The following is a 23,679-nucleotide window of genomic DNA, read 5'->3' on the forward strand; positions in this document are numbered from 1 at the left end:
TCAGGAGATCGAGACCACCCTGGCCAAACATGGTGAAACCCATCTCTACTAAAATACAAAAATTAGCTGGGTGTGGGGGCATGCACCTGTAGTCCGAGCTACTCGGGAGGCTGAGGCAGGAGAATCACTTGAACCCGGGAGGCAGAGGTTGCCATGGGTCGAGATCATGCCACTGCACTCCAGCCTGGCGACAGAGCAAGATTCCACCTCCAATAAATAAATAAATAAATAAGCAAATAATTTACTATCACAGACTCCCCCTTTTAAAATAATTCAGTTTCATTCTTCCATAGGAAAGATCCTTATCGAGCTGGCAAAGTAGATCAACTGTTCACAATAGCTAAAAGAGGATTTCTATTTTCAATACGAATGCTCATTTTATTGTTATTTACTCATGGTATGTCTCAAAGCCATAACATTGTACAGTTCTTCATTCTCCTAAGTAAAAATCTGAAAATTCTAGGGTTGCTAGTCAGAAAGTTAACTATACTCTTTATTTGGAAAAGCAGCAGCAAGAACCCACGTGCTTAAAATAATTTTAAGAAATATATCTTTTATAAACATTAATGGAGCCAAAGAAAGTCACACATACTATATATGTGTCTAATGTATCCATTAGAGCTACAGTCCCACCTTAGGTTGAAACCTAAGGAAAAAATACTCCCATGGGGGAACATTATGTAGCCCTTTGGTTTGCTGACACATCATCTTACATAAATGATTACATTAAAATAAATGTTCACTCCAAGGTTATCCTTTGCTGACTAAGGTTATTAAAAAAAAAAGGACTCATCCAGTTTCATTAGTGTCTCCTTAGAATAAAGTGAGGAGAAAAAATGTTTGGGTAATGTTTGATAAAATTTGCTTTTGATTAAGGCAATAACTTTAAAATTAAGTAATACTTTTAAAACTAGAATATGAAAATGAAAGAAATGTTGATAGGAAATAGGAAGATATAATAAAAGGTAAATTTTATTGGACACATGCTGGTATGTGCCAAGGACATTATAAGTATTCTCTCTCATTACCTCCTTGCTTTTTATTCCCCCTAAGAGCCTTATTACAAAAAAAGTTTCCTATAGGAATAACTGGTATCCTAGAAGCATAATATAACTGAGTTTAGTCCTGTTCTTTATTCAATTTTAATTAAAATTCTTGTTGCCTGGATGTATTCATTGGTAATAATTGTTCATTTGTCAGAAGTTTACAGTTACATACAGTACTGACAAAGAGGGAAGGCAGGCTGGAGCGTCGGTGCTTGCGCTGAGAGGCAGAGTGCATAGGCAGGACACTCTCCAATGCTTTAGAAAGCTTTTCGGCAACAGTTTCCTCAGGGGCAGTCCGAAGGAGGGAAGGAGAAAGAGGTGCAGACAGCACTGGTGGTGGGGTGGAAGGAGCACTGGGAGAGATGCGGGACAGAGAGGGAACAGCAGAAAGATGGGGAACACAAACCGACATGCTACGGCCACGACGAGGCTAAACAGAAAACAAACACACACATGAAAAACACAGTACTTTGAAAACAAAATAAACAAAAGTACAATGATAACAGGGCATAGTTGCATAAAGAAATGTTCCAGCCTCTCCCAATTCCACAAAGTCAGTTTTTTTTTTGAGGAGAGCTGTAACTCAACATAGCACATCTGACAGATCACAACTATTCTAGGTTGTCAGCCAAGTACAGGTTTTTTTAATGAATGATCATGATAATGATCAATTATCATGCTAAATATTCTGAAATAACACCAAGTGTTATGAGTGTATGAATTTAAGAATGACCAACTGACTGAAGGGTGCAGACAGGGAAAGCGATGATTAGCTTGCAACTTTGGCAAACTTAAGATTCAACAAGAATGAATTCTATTAGTTTAAAGTACATTAAAAGATACAGAGAATTTTAAGATTGGATTATTTTGCAAGAGCTCTGGAAACCTCAGAAAAAGACTCTCGTTTCTGTTTTAGAAGACATGAGATGGAAAGTTGCTGGCTCACAGTATTTCTTATACTTGCCACTCTTTATTTGTAAAGGTAAAAGTCATGATCTACTACTAGGAAAAGTTTAGCTTTCTAGAAGAAATTCACAACTGGATATAGGAAATATTTTGTACTTTTACAAAGTATTCAATGGGAGAATATCTTCAATCTGAATCTCTGAAGAATAATTTAGGCTGGGCGTGGTGGCTCACACCTGTAAATCCTGGCACTTTGGGAGGCCGAGGCAGGTGGATCACTTGAGGTCAGGAGTTCGAGACCAGTTTAGCCAACATGGTGAAATTGGGTCTCTAATAAAAAAAAATACAAAAATTAGCTGGGCATGGTGACGGGTGCCTGTAATCTTAGCTATTGGGGAGGCTGAGGCAGGACAATCGCTTGAGCCCAGGAGGTGGAAGTTGCACTGAGCCAAGATCATGCCACTGTATTCCCACCTGGGAGACAGAATGAGACGCTGTCAAAAAAAAAAAAAAGAATAACTTAAAAAAATTTTCAGGCACAGGGTTTAATACACTTACAAGGCAGTATGAGCAATACTATAAAGGTTGTCTTGAATAAGACTGTTATTTTCCTTTTAGATGTTGTGAACTATGAAAACTATGTTTTCATTTCCAAAACTTGGCTGTGTAGAATGCTTTGGGTCAAATCTGTGGTCCACCAATAGCAAGGATTTAAAAATCATCATATGATTATTTAGTTTCATTCCTGTTTTGATTTCTCTCCAGCCTTATTTCTTTTATTCTAATTTCTAAAATTTCACTTATAATTTGTCTATATTATTGTAAGCCACATTCCTGAAATGAGACAATAGAATTAGACAAATTTTTAAATTCTCAATATTTAATAATTCTTCATAATACCTCCATAGAATACTGTCATTAAAAAGCAAGAACGTCTGCTTTTAGAGCATCAATAAACATGGCTATATTAGTGGCTCAAATACTTAGTATCTTCATGTCATTCTACTTGCTTTCTAAAACAGAGAACTAATGCTCCCCCATGATGAGTATAGACAAGAGAAAATTTAAAAAAACAAGAGTTTTAGCAAAATCTAGTTATAATAATCCAGAAAAAAATCAATTAAAAGTAGAAACTGACAAAAAATGCTGACAAGTAATATTTGTCAGAACACAAAAATATATTTTCTGTGCAGCCTTTATAAAGTTCTTCTATCCTACCCTCACTTAATTATTTTAAAGAGAGAAAGTAGATTGTTAAAAAAAAAAAAATTAGTACATTAGTTGTTTTTTATTTGTGTTACTGTGGCCATTCATCTTGAGACCCAGCCAAAGCAGGATTAAATGGACTCTGAAACAAATGAGTATCTTTTATTCCAAGCTGTAGGATAAAAAAATCAGAAAAGCAGAAGTATTTTCTTAACAGAGAAAGATTTTCATTTAAAGAAGGGCAAGAATTCCACAAAGTTTAGATTAAAAGCTTTCTGAGGAGGGGGAAATCTGTCTGCTTAAAGATCTCACTAAACAAGTGCTATACAGTGACAAGTTACTTATTTTCTAGTACCTTTCAGAGGCAGATGACGTATTTTATTTTCCTCTGAGGTCAACAAAAGAAAGGGAGTAGTATCTGATGATCTACTTTAACATTCTCTATATGAGAACCAAGAGTGCCTACTGTAAAACATAGGATAATTGTGTGTGTGTGTGTGTGTGTGTGTGTGTGTGTGTGTGCAACCATAAAATGTTTCAGGAAATAATTTCCATAAGTTGATTCTGAAATCAGTAATAAAACAGTTACCAACTAAAGGGAAAAAGCAAAAGAACATATACTAGGGAAGGAACTTGTGTCCAACACAGACTTTAAAAGGCAGGAACACACACAGCAACTGATGATTAACTCAACACAAGCGCTAAATTAAACAGTCATTCAAATAAAGGATTCCCTCAATCTAGAGTACTCACATGCAGCATTCTATAATGGTTTGAAGGTCTTACCTGTGTTTTGTACAATACGGAATCTTACAGGAAATACTTAGTAATTATTTTAACAAGCTTTTGAAAAACTCTCCTTGCCCCACCCGCAAAACATTTGTATATACAGCTTTTATTGCTGTGAATAGTTTCAACTCAAGTGCTAAAGAGAGCATTACCTTTAGTAAAAATGCAGACTAGTCTAAATCTTGTATGTAGTTGCTTCATGTAGGCAGTTCAGCTAATGCCCACACATTAATGTCTATATCCTACTCTACCAGGACTACTCTAATTATACTCTAGAATAAGCCTTTAGAGATACAGCATTTTATATTTTCTACTTCAGACTCATACTGCTACTTGGTTTGTACAAAGAATTTTAATTTAGCAGACTATCCATTGGCTCTCACTGTAGTATTACATTCCCTTAAGCATTTACTTACCACACTTGAGGGTGGATATACTCCATGGGGCTGAGATTGTGCTTGGACAGCAGACGGTACATGCCCTGGGACTGTGCCTGTAGAATGTGCCTGCTCATGTTGGGAACCATATGAAACTGTCTGCTGGCTGCTCACTCGAGATTCTGTGAAGACAGAGGATCCCTGACCACTGTCAACCGTCCCATCAGCTGAAGGAAAAATGAATCACCCAAAAAAAAAAAGGAGAAAGAGAGAGAAAGACAAATCACAAAACGGAGGTTCATATTTTCTCCTATTTTAGACCCATTATATTACTAGTTATTCTTTGCACAGATTTGAACTAAATAAAAAATGAATTATAACCATATTCCTTAGATTTCTATATTTAAATGAGGAATCCATATGGCTATCACAGAATCTTATCACCTGAAGAGTAAGGGAAACAACATGGAACACTATAAGCCTTAAATTTGACACAGCTTTCAAAGTATGGAGGCCAGAAGGTTCTCAGTGTTAAACAGGTAATTAAATTAATAACCAGTGTTCTCATTAGTTTTTAGTCTATACACCACTCAGCTTTGCTAAAAGAGCTCAACCAGACTGATGGGTTCAATTTTAGTAGCCAAGCCAGTTCATTCTTCATTATTAATTCCATTTTATTTAAATAAGTTGTGAAAAGTAGAAATCTACAAATTGAAACCTCCAGGATGTTGGAGTTTATAAAATTATTTTGTATCCTAATCACATTTCCTTACCGCCCCATCCTTCTATTCTCCTAGTCACAGATATAAGAATCAAGAGAAGCTAGATGACAACCATTTCAAATTTTGTATAATAGTAGGATTCATAATTCAAAACCAAGAAGCCAATGCAAAATAACAAGAAGCTAAAAAAACCAATTAGGAGAATCATTAGCCTATCTGTCACTTCCCAAGATACGTACATAACACAGATATATTGGGTTGCTGGTACTGTAGCTGTTGATGTTGATCTGCCTCGGGTTCTTCAGGTTCTACTTGTGTAGAAACTGAAGCTGAAGTAGTAGAAGCAGTAGGTATGCCGGTGCTAGCAGAAGGGAGCTGCTTGATTCCTGTCTGGGAAGCATTTGATTGTTCTACCTGCTGTTTGAGACTGCTCTCTTCCTGCTTTTTTTTTTCTTGCTCCTCCCGTACCAACTGCCGCTGCTCTCGTTTTCTCTTAATTAATGATACTCTGTCTTTGATAGCTTTAGCCATGGTCTTGTGATCACCTTCACAGACATACCCAGACTCTACCTACAGAATAAAAGGGTATATTAAGCAGTAGTATACTGAAAGAAAACAACACCCGCCCATTCGCCCCCCCACCGTCCAAAAAAAGGCATTGTAAAAAAGTCGAGAAGAGGAGGAACAAAGAATTCTCTCAGGACTGGCCTTAACCGAACTGTAAAATTCCTGGTCTGCATTATGCATTTCCCTACCATCTTTGTAGATACTCGAGGAGTGGGTACCACCATTTTGCAGAAACCCGAAGGGTAGGTATACCTTCACTCCTCATAACAAACAACCAAACAATGGGGCAACTAAAACCTCGGTTCCTAAACCAAGTAAGGTACTCTGCTCTAGTCACTGTATTTCGCCTCACACGTAACCATTAACATTAACCTGTGTTGATTTTACTTTCTTTTACAAGGCAACCACTCAATCTGATAAAACAACTGTGGTACAAATATGAAGATTTAACACTGCTCCTCCCCTCCAAAAAAGCAAAAAAGCTCAGATAATACAAATAACTAACAGTTAAACACAAGTAACTCATACCTGATCTCTTCCCAGAGGCAACTACCACTTTTGAATGGTTCTTATAAAACTGAGTAGAGATATTCTGAGTTATCTTTCCATAATAATTAGCTATTTTGGGCACTATGGCAAGCATAAATTTGGGGAAGGGTTTCCTTATGGAAGGGTGATCTTTTAGACATACTTCAAATAATAATACATCAAAGGCTTCCTACCAATATTTGATCAGGAAAACTCTCTTCAAAGTAAAAACAATTCATGGTCCTATGTCTGTTTATAGGGTTCATCCAGATAACTGATCAAAGGCTAATGAACCAATATGTAGAAACATAAGTTGTCATTCTAAATGAATGATGCTTATATAAACTGGGAGTCACTCAATCTTACAGACTTTTCAAAATGACTTTGGAATGCATTCTACTAGTTCTACCTATCGATCTCATCCATCTATCCCTATGTGTGTGTGTGTGTGTATCTATCTATCTATCTATCTATCTACATATTTTCTCAAAAATAACTTTTGGCCAGGCAAAATGGCTCACACCTGTACTCCCAGCACTTTGGAGGGCTGAGGTGGGAGGATCACTTGAGATCAGGAGTTCGAGACAAGCCTGGCCAACATGGTGAGACCCTGTCTATACTAAAAATACAAAAATTAGTCGGGCGTAGTGGCACGTCCCTATGGTCCCAGCTTCCCGGGAGGCTGAGGCAGAAGGATTGCTTGAGTTCAGGAGTCTAAGGCTGCAGTAAGCTGTGATTATCAGGCCACTGCACTCCAGCCTGGTGACAGAGCAAGACCCTGTCTCTCTCTCCCTCAAAAAAAAAAATTTACTTTTAAAAAGGACTACAAAATCTAACACCCATTATAAAAGCAATACAAAGAAGGGAGTTAAAAACAAAACAAAACAAAAAAAACACACACACTGGAAAATCCCACTAATCAAAGATAACTTTTAGGGTCATCACAATTTTCTGTCAGTGGGGTATGTCACACACAGCACTTCATCAACTGCTTTTTTACTTAATAATAGTATCGATGTATATAAGTCTAAATCAATTTTTAAATGGCTAAAGTCAATTTACCATTTCTTGAGCAACGTCTTCTGGGACATCTCTCTCTAAATCAAAAGAAAACTCAATAGCTTCATTGTCTTTGTATTTTCCCTTTAATTTCTTAATATCTTCAATACGTAGCCATAATTTTATGGCTATTTTTTCTCCATCGTCTTCTTCTGCTAATTCTACCCGTACTCCTGTTTCCTCTTGGAAGAAGGCATGATTCAAAAGGTCTTTGATGGAATATCTTCCAAACAGAGGGGAAAAGAAAAGGAACAAAAATAAAACACCATTAGTTTGAAAAAATAATTTTCAAATGTGGCCAATTATTGTTATTCACAGAAGAAAAAAATGGGAAAAAATACATGGGAAAGTTTATAACTCATTTTAACATTGCTGCATTTGAATGGTAACTACAGAGGTTTACTCTCAAGTTATAAAACATCATAACAATCTCATTCATGAATAAGAACTGATAGTGATAATTTTTAAATCCAATGATCTCTTTAGTAAGAGTATACTAGTAATGGTGAGCTGACACAATTGGCTCTATTAAAGCTTCAAAATATCACATGATCATTTATACAGCATTTTATAAGTAACACAAATCTTCATATTTATGATCTTGTTGACCAACACCCAATTCAATATCATCTCCTGATTATTAGGAAATGGAGGCGCAGAAAGGTTGAGAATCTTGCTCACAGTTATAAAACCTGTAAATAATGAAATAAAAACTAGAAAATAAACATTTTTGTTTCTAGTTTGGTACCTTCTACCACAGTAAGCTTTATTTACACCAATAAGTTCTCTTAATCCTTGTTCAATAATTTGTGTACTGGGCAAGCAGAAGTCTGATTGCAAAACAGTCTTAAGATAAAATGATTTCAATATGCCAATAATCTAATAAGCTGCTCCATCAAGAGTTGAAACAGGCTGGGCGCAGTGACTCACACCTGCAATCCCAGTACCTTGGGAGGCCAAGGTGGGTGGTTCACCTCAGGTCAGGAGTCCACAACCTGCCTGACCAATATGGTGAAACCCCGTCTCTACTAAAAATACAAAAATTAGCCGGGGGTGGTGATGTGCGCCTATAGTTCCAGCTACTCAGGAGGCTGAGACAGGAGAATTGCTTGAACCCGGGAGGCAGAGGTTGCAGTGAGCTGAGACTGTGACACTGTACTCCAGCCTAGGAGACAGAACAAGGCTATGTCAAAAAAAAAAAAAAAAAAAAAGAGTTGAAACAAACGTTCCTTTGTTTATAGTAAAAAAAAAAAAAGTTCTTGAAGAGATTTAATGACCCAGCATATATACAAATGAAAACTCAAACTAAATTTTTACTTAATAAAGCCTTAAAAGCCATGAAGCTAAGCTCTCCTAAATAATGACGTTATAAAAAGAACGAGACTGGATAGGTGAAAAGATGGAATTCTTTAGTTTGGTTGATATATCTGATTGCGCTCATTCTTCAGGTGGTTGATTATGCTCAATTTGCAATTTATATCTGTACTAGCTGGTCTCCTTTTTCTTTTTTGGAGGATGGAAGCCGGTGGCAAAGATAGACTGTTTTCCAAAAACAGACACTGGACCTTCACCATGCCTAACGGGTGATGAATCAGCTATATGGCAGATCAGATACTTGCTACTCCTCTAAGAAAAGTCCTCTGTTAGTACAAATGACTAAGCCACATCTCTTTCTAACCCCTGGGTGAAGTCTTCTCTTTTTACTCAAGGAATTTTTGTGTTTTGCTCTTCTTCAATTCTGGCATAAGGACAGCAAATCAGACCTATAATAGTTGAGTTGACTTTAAAGAGCCAAGGTTTTATTTCACCATTTAGAATTCAATGGTAAACGACTAAGGAAAGATTTCCTGTGTTAGATACTAAACTCTTTTTTGAGTTTTATAAATCATGCTGATGTTTTAAGTAAGTAGTTCTCTTTTTTTTTTTTTTTTTTGAGACGGAGTCTTGCTCTGTCCTCCGGGCTGGAGTGCAGTGGCCGGATCTCAGCTCACTGCAAGCTCCGCCTCCCGGGTTTATGCCATTCTCCTGGCTCAGCCTCCAGAGTAGCTGGGACTACAGGCGCCCGCCACTGCGCCCGGCTAGTTTTTTGTATTTTTAGTAGAGACGGGGTTTCACCGTGTTAGCCAGGATGGTCTCGATCTCCTGACCTCGTGATCCGCCCGTCTCGGCCTCCCAAAGTGCTGGGATTACAGGCTTGAGCCACCACGCCCGGCTAAGTAAGTAGTTCTCATGGAATGTAGCTATGTTTACGGTGGTTCTGGTTTACTGAAACTCTACCAAACCATATATTTACCGTGTTCCAGTATATCACATCTGTATAACCATAATGAACAAAACCCTATCTTTAAAAATGTTACAGGCACAAATAGAGAAACCAATCACAAATATTAAATACACCGAAGAATAAGTGTTGTACTCAAAGCACATTACTTTTTAGGTTTTGTTCAAGTATCACTCAGGTCAAAAGAGGCAACTTACCTTTCATCTTTGTTTTGTCGTATGCATCCTTCAATAATTTCCTTCACTTCAGGAATTGCTACTTTGTCAAAACTGGCTGGCTTCACCCCCTGAAAAGCATAAACAGAAATACATTAATAAAAAGCAGGGTCTTTGAACTTTGTTTTTTAAATTTCCAATTAAGGTTCTTCTAGGTTCCTTTCTTACTATCCTGGCTTTTTTTCTGATTTGCCTGCAGGAGTTGGTCCACGCAGTGTCACAGTTGGGTAGTGGCAATTTAGCTCTTCACAAGAAAACATGGAACAGTGACAGCAGGGTCACTTACTTCCATATGTGGCAATGAAAAAATTTAGGCAGATGTTAATAATATCTTCTGCTGTGTTTCAAGTAAAGGAAGTTATTGACTAAAAAAGAAAGCTAAATGTTCTAATCGATTAGAAGATCTTTTGTTCAAACTTGTTCCCTAAACACATCAATCAATACAGGATTTAACTATTTGGAACACCAAACCCACGTGTGGGCATGAATTCATATACTTAGTTTGGCAGGCATTATATTATCATAGTAATCTTTAACAAACTCAATTTATATTGTTTTGGTATGATAACTGAAGGGCAAATTGTCCTGCACAAATAAAACACAATGAAAAGTAAAATACTGGACCCATGTGAAAGACAAGCTCTGCAATTAATCTCAGAAGAAAACTCATTACCACTGTTACATGTGATACTACATAGTGGTCATCACAGTAATAGTTTAGAATCTTTATAAAGAATAAATAGGCCGGGCGCGGTGGCTCAAGCCTGTAATCCTGGCACTTTGGGAGGCCGAGACGGGTGGATCACGAGGTCGGGAGATCGAGACCATCCTGGCTAACACGGTGAAACCCCGTCTCTACTAAAAATACAAAAAACTAGCCGGGCGCAGTGGCGGGCGCCTGTAGTCCCAGCTACTCAGGAGGCAGAGGCCGGAGAATGGCATAAACCCGGGAGGCGCAGCTTGCAGTGAGCTGAGATCCAGCCACTGCACTCCAGCCTGGGCGACAGAGCGAGACTCCATCTCGGAAAAAAAAAAAAAGAATAAATAAATTCTTTCTTTTTTAAAAAAATTTTTCCCCAAGATGAAGTCTTGCTCTGTTGCCAGTATGGAGTGCAGTGGTGTGATCTTGGCTCACTACAACCTCCGCCTCCTGGGTTCACACGATTCTCCTGCCTCAGCCTCTTGAGTAGCTGGGAGTACAGGTATACACCACCACACCCAGCTAATTTTTTTATTTTTAGTAGAGACGGGATGGGGGTTTCTCCATGTTGGCCAGGCTGGTCTCGAACACCTGACCTTAGGTGATCTGCCCTCCTCGGCCTCCCAAAGTGCCGGGATCACAGGCGTGAGCCACCATACCCAGCCAATAAATTCTTCAAAAATAAATTTTCAGGTTGGGCGCCGTGGCTCACACCTGTCATCCCAGCACTTTGGGGAGGCCGAGGTGGGCGGATCACGAGGTCAAGAGATTGAGACCATCCTGGCCAACACAGTGAAACCTCGTCTCTACTAAAAATACAAAAATTAGATGGGCATGGTAGTGCGTGCCTGTAGTCCCAGCTACTCAGGAGGCTGAGGCAGGAGAATCTCTTGAACCCGGGAGGCAGAGGGTGCAGTGAGCCGAGGTCGAGCCACTGCACTCCAGCCTGGTGACAGAGCAAGACTCCATCTTTAAAAACGAAACCAAAACCAAAACAGCAATGTGTGGAAAATATACGTAAGACGTAAGAACAAAATGCTACTGTCTAAGAGGTGGGGTAAAAGAGAAAAATGTCTCATCTATTCCGACCTCATCTAAGTCACCACACAGATCGAGAGCTGAAGCACTGATATGCTGTTCAAGTGGCACTGTAAGTCAATAGACACATAAAACAAAGGGAATGGAGTTGGGGTGGGGCGGTCAGAAAAGTTAAGTTATTAAATATACATAATTCTAATTATCTATAGTTTCAATGACAGATATGGTAAAACAAAATTAGTAACTAATAAATCACAGAAACGCATGTAATCTCTCATAGATCTAAATGAAATAAATGAAATACATAAAATGATTAGCTCTAAAGTCTTTTTTCTTTTTTTTGAGACAGAGTCTGGCTGGAGTGCAGTGGCCGGATCTCAGCTCACTGCAAGCTCCGCCTCCCGGGTTCACGCCATTCTCCTGCCTCAGCCTCCCGAGTAGCTGGGACTACAGGCGCCCGCCACCTCGACCAGCTCGTTTTTTGTATTTTTTTAGTAGAGACGGGGTTTCACCGTGTTAGCCAGGATGGTCTCGATCTCCTGACCTAATGATCCGCCTGTCTCGGCCTCCCTAAGTGCTGGGATTACAGGCGTGAGCCACCGCGCCCGGCTAAAGTCTTTTAAGTACAAGAGTTATATCCAAAGCTGGATAATACTCAATTACTCATTATATTATTCCGAAGACCCAATTTGGAGAATTCTACTCCCAGGGCTAACTTTTCACAGCAAGGAACTGTGCAGTAGGGCTGACCTTAAAGTTAAATTCATGTATTTAAAAGCTTCATTTATGAGAATGACTACAAGGATCACTATCTGTATTTTCCTCATCTTATTCTTCCAACTCCATCTAAGTTTTTTCCCAGCTTGTTTTTATGTTCGTATAATTCTAGTGAAAACAAAACGCTGCTGCTGAAGCAAAGGCTGCTTTAATTGAGCAAGCTGGTATTTCAAACGTAAGACTTACGAAAACAGGAAATGCAAGAAAAAAATGAATACGATGCAGTAAACATTCTCTGGTAGAAACTGAGCACAGTTGGCCCCTTCTTATTCATGGTTTCCACGTCTGTGGATCCAACCAACTGTAAACTGAAAATTTAAAAGAGAAATCCATCTGTACTGAACACGTACAGGCTTTTCCCTGTCATTGTGATCTAAACAATGCAGTATAACAACTGCTTATATAACACTCACAGTGTATTAGATATTGTAAATGATTTTTACATGTAAATATTATGGGTCATTTTATATTTCTGGAACTTGAGCATTTTCAAATTTTGGTATCCACAGGAGTGTGGAGTCCTGGAACCAATTTCCCAGACAAGGAGGAACAACTGTATTTTGGTTTACATTTGGTTTTAGTTTTCTACAATAAACATGTAAAAATTGCATAAACTTTTTTTTGTAAAGATAAGTTCTTGGCCAGGCGTGGTGGCTCACACCTATAATCCCAGCACTTTGGGAGGCCAAGGCAGGCGGATCACTGAGACCAGCCTGGCCAACATGGTGAAACCCCATCTCTACAAAAATTAGCTGGGCATGATGGCGGGTGTCTGTAATCCCAGCTACTTGAGAGGCTGAGGCAGGAGAATCACTCGAACCCAGGAGGCAGAGGTTGCAGTGAGCCCAGACAGGGCCGTTGCACTCCAGCCTGGGTGACCAAGCAAGCTTCTGTCTCAAAAAAAAAAAAAGAAAGAAAGAAAATAAGTTCTTGCTCTGTTGCCCAGGCTGGAGTGCAGTGGTGGGATTGTGGCTCACTGCAGCCTCAAACTCCTCCTGCCTCAGCCTCCCAAGTAGCTGGGACTACAGGCATGCGCCACCATGCCCAGCTAATTTTTTGTCTTTTTGGAGAAACAAAGTCTTGCTATGTTGCCCAGGCTAATCTCGAACTGGGCTCAAACGATCCTTCCACGTTGGCCTCTCAAACTGCTGGGATTACTGGCGTGAGCTAACACAATTGGCTCTTCTGATTATTTTGACAGCATTTTAAAAGTCTAGGGCCAGGTGTGGTGGCTCAAACCTGTAGTCCCAGCACTTTGGGAGGCCGAGGCAGGAGGATTGTTTGAGCCCAGCATGGGCACAAAGCAAGACCCTGTCTCTCCAAGGAGACAAAAACTAGTGGGGTGTGGCAGCACATGTGCCTGTAGTAGTTGGATGTGGCAGCACATGTGCCTGCAGTCCACTTACTCAGGAGGCTGGGCCAGAGGATGATTTGAGCCCGGGAGGTAAAGGCTGCAGTGAGCCATGATCGTGCCACTGCCCTCTAGCCTGGGTGACCCAGTGAGACCCTGTCTCAAAAAACAGGTTCCTTCTTCCATAAGCACATACATTTCAGGGGAATGTATGTAGCCTACTGGCAATAAAACTATGTATTAATTTAACAAAGCAAATGTATACTGATTCTTCTGTTTTAATCTAGCATAGGCACATTGAAAGGACAAAAACATTTAACAATAAAAGACTTGAATTCAGTGTGAACTGGACAAACAGAAGTAGTTCTGAGCTTCAGATTTCCTGTCTAGCCAATAATGATAATACCTGTCCAACTTGTCTATCTAAATTTACAACAACTGAATTCAAATGTCGTATCTGGGTTCAAAGCTCTTTGAAGTATTAAGTTCGCTGACCCAAGGCTACCTGAGTAAAAAGGCAATCACCAAAGATAATAAAGGAAGGAAAATCTTCTCTTGAACCTGCTTTCATCCTTGATTATCCTTAATAATAATCCTCTTGCTAATCCTATCCCTGCAAACATATATGAATTCACGACTTTACAAATAGGAATACTTATTGAGCAAAACAGGTATTAAGAAACCAGTAACTGTGCATAATACAACTTAACATTTAGTAGGTTCTGCTGCTTTTTCAACCTATAGTCAAGAGTTTTGTATAGAAAATTCCATACCAATGCTATACCACATATTCAGATACTACTACTGCCTTAAAAAATGTACTGTAGGTGCCAAGGGAGCCAATAAAACTGAGACACACCTTACCAGTCCAGTAGCTGGTATTAAAAGATTAAGACTGCTTAATGCTACCCACTTAAATACTGAAAAATATAACAAGGAATTTTACCAGTCAGCAACCATCAATAAGCCAGGATTATTAAACTACCTAGCAGAGGTATTCTGAATCATTTAAGAAGCAAGCATATACAGGTATTGTATTATTAAAAGTAAAAGTGTACATGCAATGATTATGAAACCTCACTGATAGTAAAAGTGACCCACAGAAAAGTCATCTGGGACATGTAATAGAAAGCTGTTTAAAATAAATACAAAATTACAGTTTTTAAAATATACTTACAGGCTTCTTGTTCTTAAGACATGAGAACTCAATGTAATTTTTGTAACTGATAATTTTGAAAGGTGAACTACATTATTCTAAAACATAATTTTAAGCACCAGACAGAACAAAATAATGATAACAAGATGTTTTCATGATAAAAGAAGAAAAAAGAACTAACCTAGATAAGCTGGGCTACTATCTTACACAGAACAAAACCAGAGTTTGTTAAGGACATACAGCCCTCTCAGTCCGCTCCTCCAGAGCCAACAACTCACTGGCTCCACAGGTATTTTTCTCTTATTTTTCTAATTCACAAGAGTTATCTTTAGGCAGTAGTGTCATACATTTTTTTGACATGGGACAGTAGCTTATTTTTCTCCATTAAATCTAAGTATTTCTTGAACATCTACTGTACACTCACTACAAAACACAGAGGCCACTTCTGCACAATTTTAAATGGGGTACAAAAAATGAACAACTGTAACTCTATGACAGCACAATAAGAGTCTGATATAAGAGAAATGTTTATCAAATTTTATGTTGCGTTATTTGAACTAAAAAACCCACAAAAACATGTACACATTTTATGGACTGACTTCTCACTTGAATTCTATAGACTATGTTTTGCCAACTAATCTGCTAGAAAAACAAAAGTGGGTCATAATACGGGATTCTCTAACTCAGTCTTTCAGATCCTAAAAACTGCCAGCACTTGCTTCTTAAAAGCTTATGCTTTGACTGTGGTAGGGTAACATTAACAGGAACTCTTAATAAAGGTTAAACTTCTCTCTAACTATTCAGAATTAACAAAAGCCTACCTCCTCCTCACACAGAATACAGTGTAAATTCACTAAACTATAGAACTCTAAATATTTTTAAAGCATTCTCAAGTTAATAATTTCAATACTTTAATGGAAACTTTCTACCAATATCAGCAAAAAAGGCTACAATATAGACTGATATATATCCTGGAAATTCTTACCTACCTCCTTTATACAATCCTTCTGAGGGCAGCAGCAGCAATGAGAATGTATGATGACAAATACTGAGCAAAAGTCTTTCTTTGTAAAAATATCCATCAGAAAAGGCAAAACAGATTTCTTATCGGAGGAAAATGAGGGAAAAAATGGCTATGATATACATTAGCCCACAGCATAAGGAAGGCAGACATCAAAGTCAGACCAAAACACAGTTTCTTGTTTAACACTAGCCATGCTTCCCCAACTCTCAGACATGAATTTGCTCTACTCAGCCAACAATAGATTTATTCTAGATTGACAAAACTACATGCCCAACAGCAGGAAAACTATTCTGTTAATATTCCTCCTGCTTCTCTGCCAACAGTAAAAGATTCCTGGACAAGCAAAATGAGATTTTTACTTGCTCAATGCTCCACCTACTTTGTCCACAGGTTCTGTCTCCTTGACCTATCAAAACCTTTCTTAGATGCTTAACTGTATGTACACCAGAAACCCATTTACCGAAAACACTCCCTTTTCCCCAATCATTTTGAAAGCATACTTTAAAAGAAAAAGGGGATTTTCAATGAACAAAGTATAAACTCGGAATATGTAGCCAAACAAACACTGGACAGGGAATCACAATACTGGGGCTGGGTTGTCAGTTCAATCCATCGTATACTATGTTTGCATGACCTGGACCATATCCCTTAAATTTGTTTTTAGAGTGGAGATAATGGTTCCTCTGTTCACCCGATTTAAAAGGCAGTGATATTAAGGCAGACTGCTGTACTACCCTTTCACAGTACATTTAAAACAATCAACAGTATTTATGTACACAAGTGGTATGGATTTTTTGCTTCTTCTCCCTCCTATAAAAGTCTCAAAATTAAGACATTCCACTTGCTAGGAAGATCTCATAGACCCAAACAAAAACTACTTTAATTTTAGTGATCAAGGGAAAGTTTTTCTTCAGGGCATTAACAAAGATTGTAGGAACAGCATTGCTCATTGCTTTGTTATAATGGGTAACAGATTAAAGTCCTCTCTCCCTTGTAATTTTGTAGGCTTGAATCCTGATGAAGACAGCGGATGCTAAGGCTTCAATTACCAACAGGAGCATAAGATAATGGCTTGGAAGCTGTTTGGAAGTAATGTATCTAAAGGTTAGAAATGCTACCAATTCTAACAGGCTATCTCAAAGCAACTACCACTAATCTCTGGCTCAACACAATTTATTACTACTAAGGAGTCTAGGATGTCAGGTATTGCTCAGAAATGCAGCAATGTGTGCTGCAAAAGTGCAGCCTACCTCTAACTTAAGTGTATGAACAAGCCTGTGTAGGACCATGCTTGGCTAAATGAAAGAGCTAGAAAACAAGTGCCATGTGTCCTGCTGCAAAGGTCCATCAGATATAAAGATGTGGGTAAGTTTTAAAACTCTATTAGGCAACAAATAAACCAAGCTGAGGGGACTTTTGGGGGCTTGAGGAGACAAAGGTATGATGTAGGCACAAATATATAGATTCTTTTTTTTTTTTTGAGACGGAGTCTCGCTCTGTCGCCCAGGCTGGAGTGCAGTGGCGCGATCTCAGCTCACTGTAAGCTCCGCCTCCCGGGTTTACGCCATTCTCCTGCCTCAGCCTCCTGAGTAGCTGGGACTACAGGCACCCACCACCTCGCCCGGCTAGTTTTTTGTATTTTTTAGTAGAGACGGGGTTTCACCATGTTAGCCAGGATGGTCTCGATCTCCTGACCTCGTGATCCGCCCGTCTGGGCCTCCCAAAGTGCTGAGATTACAGGCTTGAGCCACCGCGCCCGGCCAAATATCTAGATTCTATAAAGAGCAATCTTTTCTATAAATCAAAATAAGAGTTTTCCCTATATACAACAAAAATACCATTCACAAATAGATAACAGTTTACGTATCTAAAGTAATTCCTCTTTCTCTCAAAATCAGTGCCTTTCTCTGGATTTCCCCCATTTTTTTCAATCGTGTCATTATTTCCATAGTCCAGAGAAGAAACCTTAGTCATCGTTGGATGCTTCTTCCCCCACAATATTTAAGTACTACTATTATTCTCTATGGGCTCTTAAAGTAAAGTTAAAAACAACTGGGAAATGGTTTTGTGACTAGTACTCTTACTCTCTCTTACTCTTCTCCAATAGCCAAAGATCTCTGATCAAGCCCAAAAAAAAGGGTTTTTACTGGCTTCTTTGCTGCCTCTCAAGTCATTGTTTTTGTATTACAAAAGTAACCATCAAAGTTCTAATTTCTAATACCTCATCTCTTTAAGCCTAGACCAATTTAAGATGGGCCTCATATTTCCATTCTCTTCATCTCCAATTTGTGTTTTACATTGTGGCTAGCTCCAACCATCTGATATCCATTTAAGCATCTGACATTTAACCATTTCCAATCATCTGATATCATTTAATATAATCACACTGCTCAAAAATGGTTAATAGTTCTCCACAGCTACTAAATGGTCACAGGATCACAGATCTAGAAGGAACCAGATTAACAGTCCTTCCTTGTTCAGATGACAGAAATGTGGTCCAGAGATTAATTCTACGTCAAAGTTAGAATTAATCCATTAGCCAGCCAGGCGCGGTGGCTCACTCCTGTAATACCAACACTTTAGGGGGCCGAAGCTGGCGAATCACGAGGAGGTCAAGACCATCCTAGCCAACATGGTGAAACCCCGTCTCTACTAAAAATACAAAAATTAGCTGGGCATGTTGGCACAAGCCTGTATTTCCAGCTACTCAAGAGGCTGAGTCAGGAGTATCATTTGAACCCGGGAGGCGGAGGCTGCAGTGAGCCAAGATCACACCACTGCACTCCAGCCTGGTAACAGAGCAAGATTCCATCTCAAACAACAACAACAACAACAACAACAACAACAAAAAAGAATTAATCCATTAATTCAACTGGTTGACTATGGAGTTTCTCATCTAGTCTAACAGCTATCAGGCAATCTGCTAGAGATATACTGCACCACCTTCAGCACCTATAAGACAAATGTAATCTATATTCCAGTGAAGTATGGGCCTAATCAATGGTAACACAAAAACTAGAATCCAGATTTTCCAGTGTCTAATTTAATGTTATTTCTAGTCCATGTTATTGTGCTTTTAAAGGTGGTATGAAAATCATAATCAAACTTCCACCCACATCTTTACCTAATCTCCCCAAAGTAAGTTCAAACTGGTTACTTGTTCACTGAATACTTTAGTGAACACTGCTACCAACAAGAATACTTTTCCTATTCTGCCCCCTTTTTTCAGTCAACTGAGTCTTATGCTTCTTTCAAGGTATACCTCAAATCATATATACATATAATCCATTAGAGAAAGTAGCAATTACAAAGTATTTATATGAATCTTTTAGCATTTAGGTTATCTACACTATATCAGAAAACTCAGTACTGCTGTATTTAAATATGGAAAATAATCTTTCTATATCCTTTCAGTTTTTATTCTGTAGTCTACTGCCTTGTGAATTACAGATCAATATTCCGGGTAGGTAAGTAAGGTCAGCTTTTTTGAGGAATTCTGAAATAATGATTTAATTAATAATTATTATTTAGTACCTAAACACAGGGAATTGCTACCACCTTTAATCTTAATCAAATCACAGTAGAATAATGTAATGCTTCTGAAAATCATACAAAATGTTCCTAAGATATAGCCCCTCAATACTTGAACTTTTCTTTTACATTTATAACCTAAATTTGCTGGATGGACATAGAAACAAAACTTATTAAGGAACCAGTTTAGCTAAATCCAATAGATTTTCACTGATAGCAAAACAAATTCTAGCTGCTAAAGAAATAAATACAAAGTTTCCTTCAACTTTTCAAACACCATCTAATCAGGAATCAGTCTCACTTGTTTGAGTAAAAAAGTAGGGTGAATTGCAATCTGTTATATAAAAACTAAAAGGAATTTTACCCTAATGGCTTTAATTCTGTTTTTCCCAGACAAAATGTTCAAACCTTGCAATCCAAAAGCTAATGGAATCAGTGACAAAGTCAAATTACACAAACAAAGTAATTAAAAATCCCCATTATTTCTAACTTGGTTGTTATAGGACTGGATTCAGCCAGATTCTTACAGGTATGAACCATTAGTTTACAGGAATTTGAACATACCTTATGATCCCATTGGAAAACAAGCCTCTTCGAACTCCCTACCAAATCAAGCTAGCTCTATCAAAGAAATTAACTTACTCATGATTCCCCAAGGCTCGTTACTCTCTGAATACATGAAAGCTTGTGTACTGCTCCAGTTCAAATGCACTATCCTTCATATAAAAAGTTGTTATCATTGCTTGCTGCAGTTTTTATTATTTTAAAAGCACACCAAAGTTGTGCTAAATATATTCCTACTTTTACTTGGACCTTCTCATTATCAGTGGCATAGATTTTCATGATAACTGGGTCAAGATTACAAGTATAGCACACAATTAAGAAGTTTTTCTCTGTTAAACAGGGAGAATGAATCTTTGCTTAGAGCTCAAAACTGCAGTACCAGACTTTTGCTACTCACATCTCCTAAACTTTTTACCCTCAGTTTTCCTTGTGGTCTAGAAAACAGATTAAAAACAAAACAAAAAAGAGGTAAAGGAAAATAATGTTAATGTTTGTATCAGTGTCATGTTAAGAGAACCTTGATTTCTGACTACTATTATTTCTCCTGCATGTCCTTAGGCAAAATGCTTAAACTCTGAGTCTATTTTCTTACCTGTGAAATGAAGACATTATCTACTTACCATGATATAAAAGATTAAAACAGTATATGTAAAGTACTGAGGTGAGGTGATTGACAAGATTACAAATAAATGTTAGCTCATTCTCCCGTTTAAAGCTTGATTTTATGTGATACTTATGAAACACACTTAAATTAATGCAATTTGCTGAATGTCACTGGTTAAAATAACATAAAAAGAGACACCTTATTTCACTACTAAATATGTATTAATAATAATGATGTTGATGATAATGGTGATACCTATTAGGCACTGATTGATAACCACATGCCAGGCACTTTGCCTTTCTCATTTAATCTTCACAAATACTTTAGGCTCAGAGAAGTAAATAATTTGCTCAAGGTCTCACAGCTGGGCAATGACATTACCGGGATTTGAAAGGAAGCAGATCCAACTCCAGAGCCTGTTTCTTCCACCTAAAAAGGCAATCCTGAGCTGTTCAATACAAACTCTTCTTTGTATCCTTTTTCTAAGTTAGTACTGAATCTACAGAAGGGGGAGAGTGGTTTACTGGTTACTAATAGCCAGGGTATACACAATAAGACCTGGGATGAAAACCAGAAATCTAGAGTGGCTGGGGTCTGTGGCTGTGTTTGCATCAGGAAGCCCTAGGACTTCTTCCAATGGATAACCACGCACGTTTCTTTAATAAGTATGCAACAGTTAAGCCGACTGACACTAACATAATTTTAAAATTAGTTAAATTTACTAATTCAAATTTTAAATCCCAAGCTGACTTAAGAGAGGGTACAATATTTCAAGGCCCATTTCAACACAGAATCATCATGATTGTTTATATAATTACATAAATTATATTATCTAAGAACTTATTTAAACCCTACACATTTATCTCAGCACCCAAAACATAAGAATACTTTTAGAAAAGTAACAAAGATCACAGCCCTTTTTATTCTTTACTAGAAGCCAGAAGATGGGAATGGAGATTGGTAAAATCTACACAGTATTTCCTAGGCAAGAAGTATGGTAATGGATGGTGCAGAATTAAGGACTATAGAGCATACACAACTAAATTTTCACAGCTTAGAGGAAAAATAAAGCACAAATGTATGCCACCTGCAGCATCCTTAGAAACTAAGGATTCTAGCACAGTTTCAATTGTTTTTATTTCACATTTTCTACAGCTTGATTTACTGGTTTTCCTTTTTAAAAAGCAACAACCAGGCCTGGCGTGGTCATTCATGCCTGTAATCCCAGAACTTTGGGAGGCCAGGGCTGGCGGATTGCTTGAGGTCAGGAATTGGAGACCAGCCTGGCCAACATGGTGAAACCCCCGTCTCTACCAGAAAATACATGTTAGGCAGCTGTGGTGGCACATGCCTGTTGTCCCTCCCAGTTACTTGGGAGGCTGAAGCAGGAGAATCACTTGAACCCAGGAGCCATAGGTTGCAGGGAGCCAAGATCACGCCACTGCACTCCAGCCTGGGTGACAGAGTGAGACCCCGTCTCAAAAAAAAAATAAAGAAAATTTTAATTTAAAAGCAACAACCAAAAGGCAGAAAAAATGCAAAATTGCATAGAAATGCTATAATAATACAATTTTTAAGTCAAATTGGTTACTTATAATGTGACTTAAAAGTTTACATGAATGACTGAACAATAGTTTATTTAAATAACATTTTGCTATATTATATCGCCTACTTTTTATTTAATTAACCAAATAAAGGTACATGGAACTAAAAAAGACCTTAAGGGATTAATGACCCAGCTCATACTACTCAAACTTTAATGTACATATGAATTGCCCTTGTACTATGTAAAACGCAGATTTTAATTTAACAGGCTTGGAAAGGGGCCAAAATTTTACATTAAATACAAGCACCCTGAGATGCTGATTCTGTTGGTCTGAGGACTGCACTTTGCATGGTTTGCTAAAACTGTGGTTCTCAAAGGTGTGGTATAAAGACCCTTCAGGGTCCTCAATATCCTTTCTTGTGGCCTATAAAGTATTTCCTTTCACAACTACATATCTGCATGAGGCCAGATTTTCTTCATATACTTCAACCCAAACAACATATTGTAACAGACTGAACAGAAAAGCAGATATGAGAATTTAGCAATCTTCTTTTAGACTAGACATCAGATTTGCAAAAATGTGGAAATGCCCCTCTTCTCAATAAGTTTTTAAAATTTGTTTTGGAAAACAGTTATTTGTTATACAAATGTTTTTGACGCCAACATATACAGGGCTTATGTTATTTATCATTTTTAAGTGCTTTTTAAAATTCTATTTTAATTTATAATATGGTAAAATAGATAGAACACAAGTAAATAAAAGCTCTTTGGGGTCCTCTATAACTTTTAATACCATGCTGAACTAATCACTCAAGCCTGGGCCGGGCGTGGTGGCTCACGCCTATAATCCCAGCACTTTGGGAGGCCAAGGCGGGTGGATCACTTGAGCTCAGGAGTTCCAGAACAGGCTGGCTAACATGGTAAAACCCTCGTTTTAACTAAAAATACAAAAATTAGCCGGGCATGGTGGTGGGCGCCTGTAATCCCAGCTACTCGGAAGGCTGAGGCAGGAGAATTGCTTGAATCCAGGAGGCACAGGTTGCAGTGAGCTGAGATCATGCCACTGCACTCCCACCTGGGCGAGAGACAGACTCCGTCTCCCAAAAAAAAAAAAAAAAAAAAANTTTAATTTATAATATGGTAAAATAGATAGAACACAAGTAAATAAAAGCTCTTTGGGGTCCTCTATAACTTTTAATACCATGCTGAACTAATCACTCAAGCCTGGGCCGGGCGTGGTGGCTCACGCCTATAATCCCAGCACTTTGGGAGGCCAAGGCGGGTGGATCACTTGAGCTCAGGAGTTCCAGAACAGGCTGGCTAACATGGTAAAACCCTCGTTTTAACTAAAAATACAAAAATTAGCCGGGCATGGTGGTGGGCGCCTGTAATCCCAGCTACTCGGAAGGCTGAGGCAGGAGAATTGCTTGAATCCAGGAGGCACAGGTTGCAGTGAGCTGAGATCATGCCCCTGCCCCCCCCCCGGGGGGAGAGACAGACCCCGCCCCCCAAAAAAAAAAAAAAAAAAAAAGTCACTTGAGTCTCTGTTAGCTGTCTTGATTCCTTTTCAAAAATTCTCAGGTGACAGAACCTCAAACCTTTACCACCAAGGCCTCTGCAATATTATACAATGTTGCCAAGTTCATTATGTTCAATTACAGTTTCTCTTCTTTCTTATGTAACCTCCTGAAG

General features: G+C 38.4%; 1 protein-coding gene across 1 annotated transcript in view; it reads right to left on the reverse strand.

Annotated features, from left to right (window-relative positions):
* The window catches only part of WNK1 (WNK lysine deficient protein kinase 1), a 164,727-nt gene that overhangs the window by 45,275 nt on the left and 95,773 nt on the right, over positions 1 to 23,679 (reverse strand). Inside the window, 8 exon segments of the mRNA XM_017858548.1 lie at positions 1,219 to 1,335; positions 1,337 to 1,393; positions 1,395 to 1,442; positions 1,444 to 1,476; positions 4,364 to 4,551; positions 5,286 to 5,616; positions 7,204 to 7,423; positions 9,679 to 9,767. Coding sequence (XP_017714037.1) covers positions 1,219 to 1,335; positions 1,337 to 1,393; positions 1,395 to 1,442; positions 1,444 to 1,476; positions 4,364 to 4,551; positions 5,286 to 5,616; positions 7,204 to 7,423; positions 9,679 to 9,767 — 1,083 coding nt within the window.

This window comes from Rhinopithecus bieti, unplaced genomic scaffold, assembly GCF_001698545.2.
Source record: "Rhinopithecus bieti isolate Rb0 unplaced genomic scaffold, ASM169854v2 scaffold_45617, whole genome shotgun sequence".
In the NCBI taxonomy this organism is placed as follows: domain Eukaryota; kingdom Metazoa; phylum Chordata; class Mammalia; order Primates; family Cercopithecidae; genus Rhinopithecus; species Rhinopithecus bieti.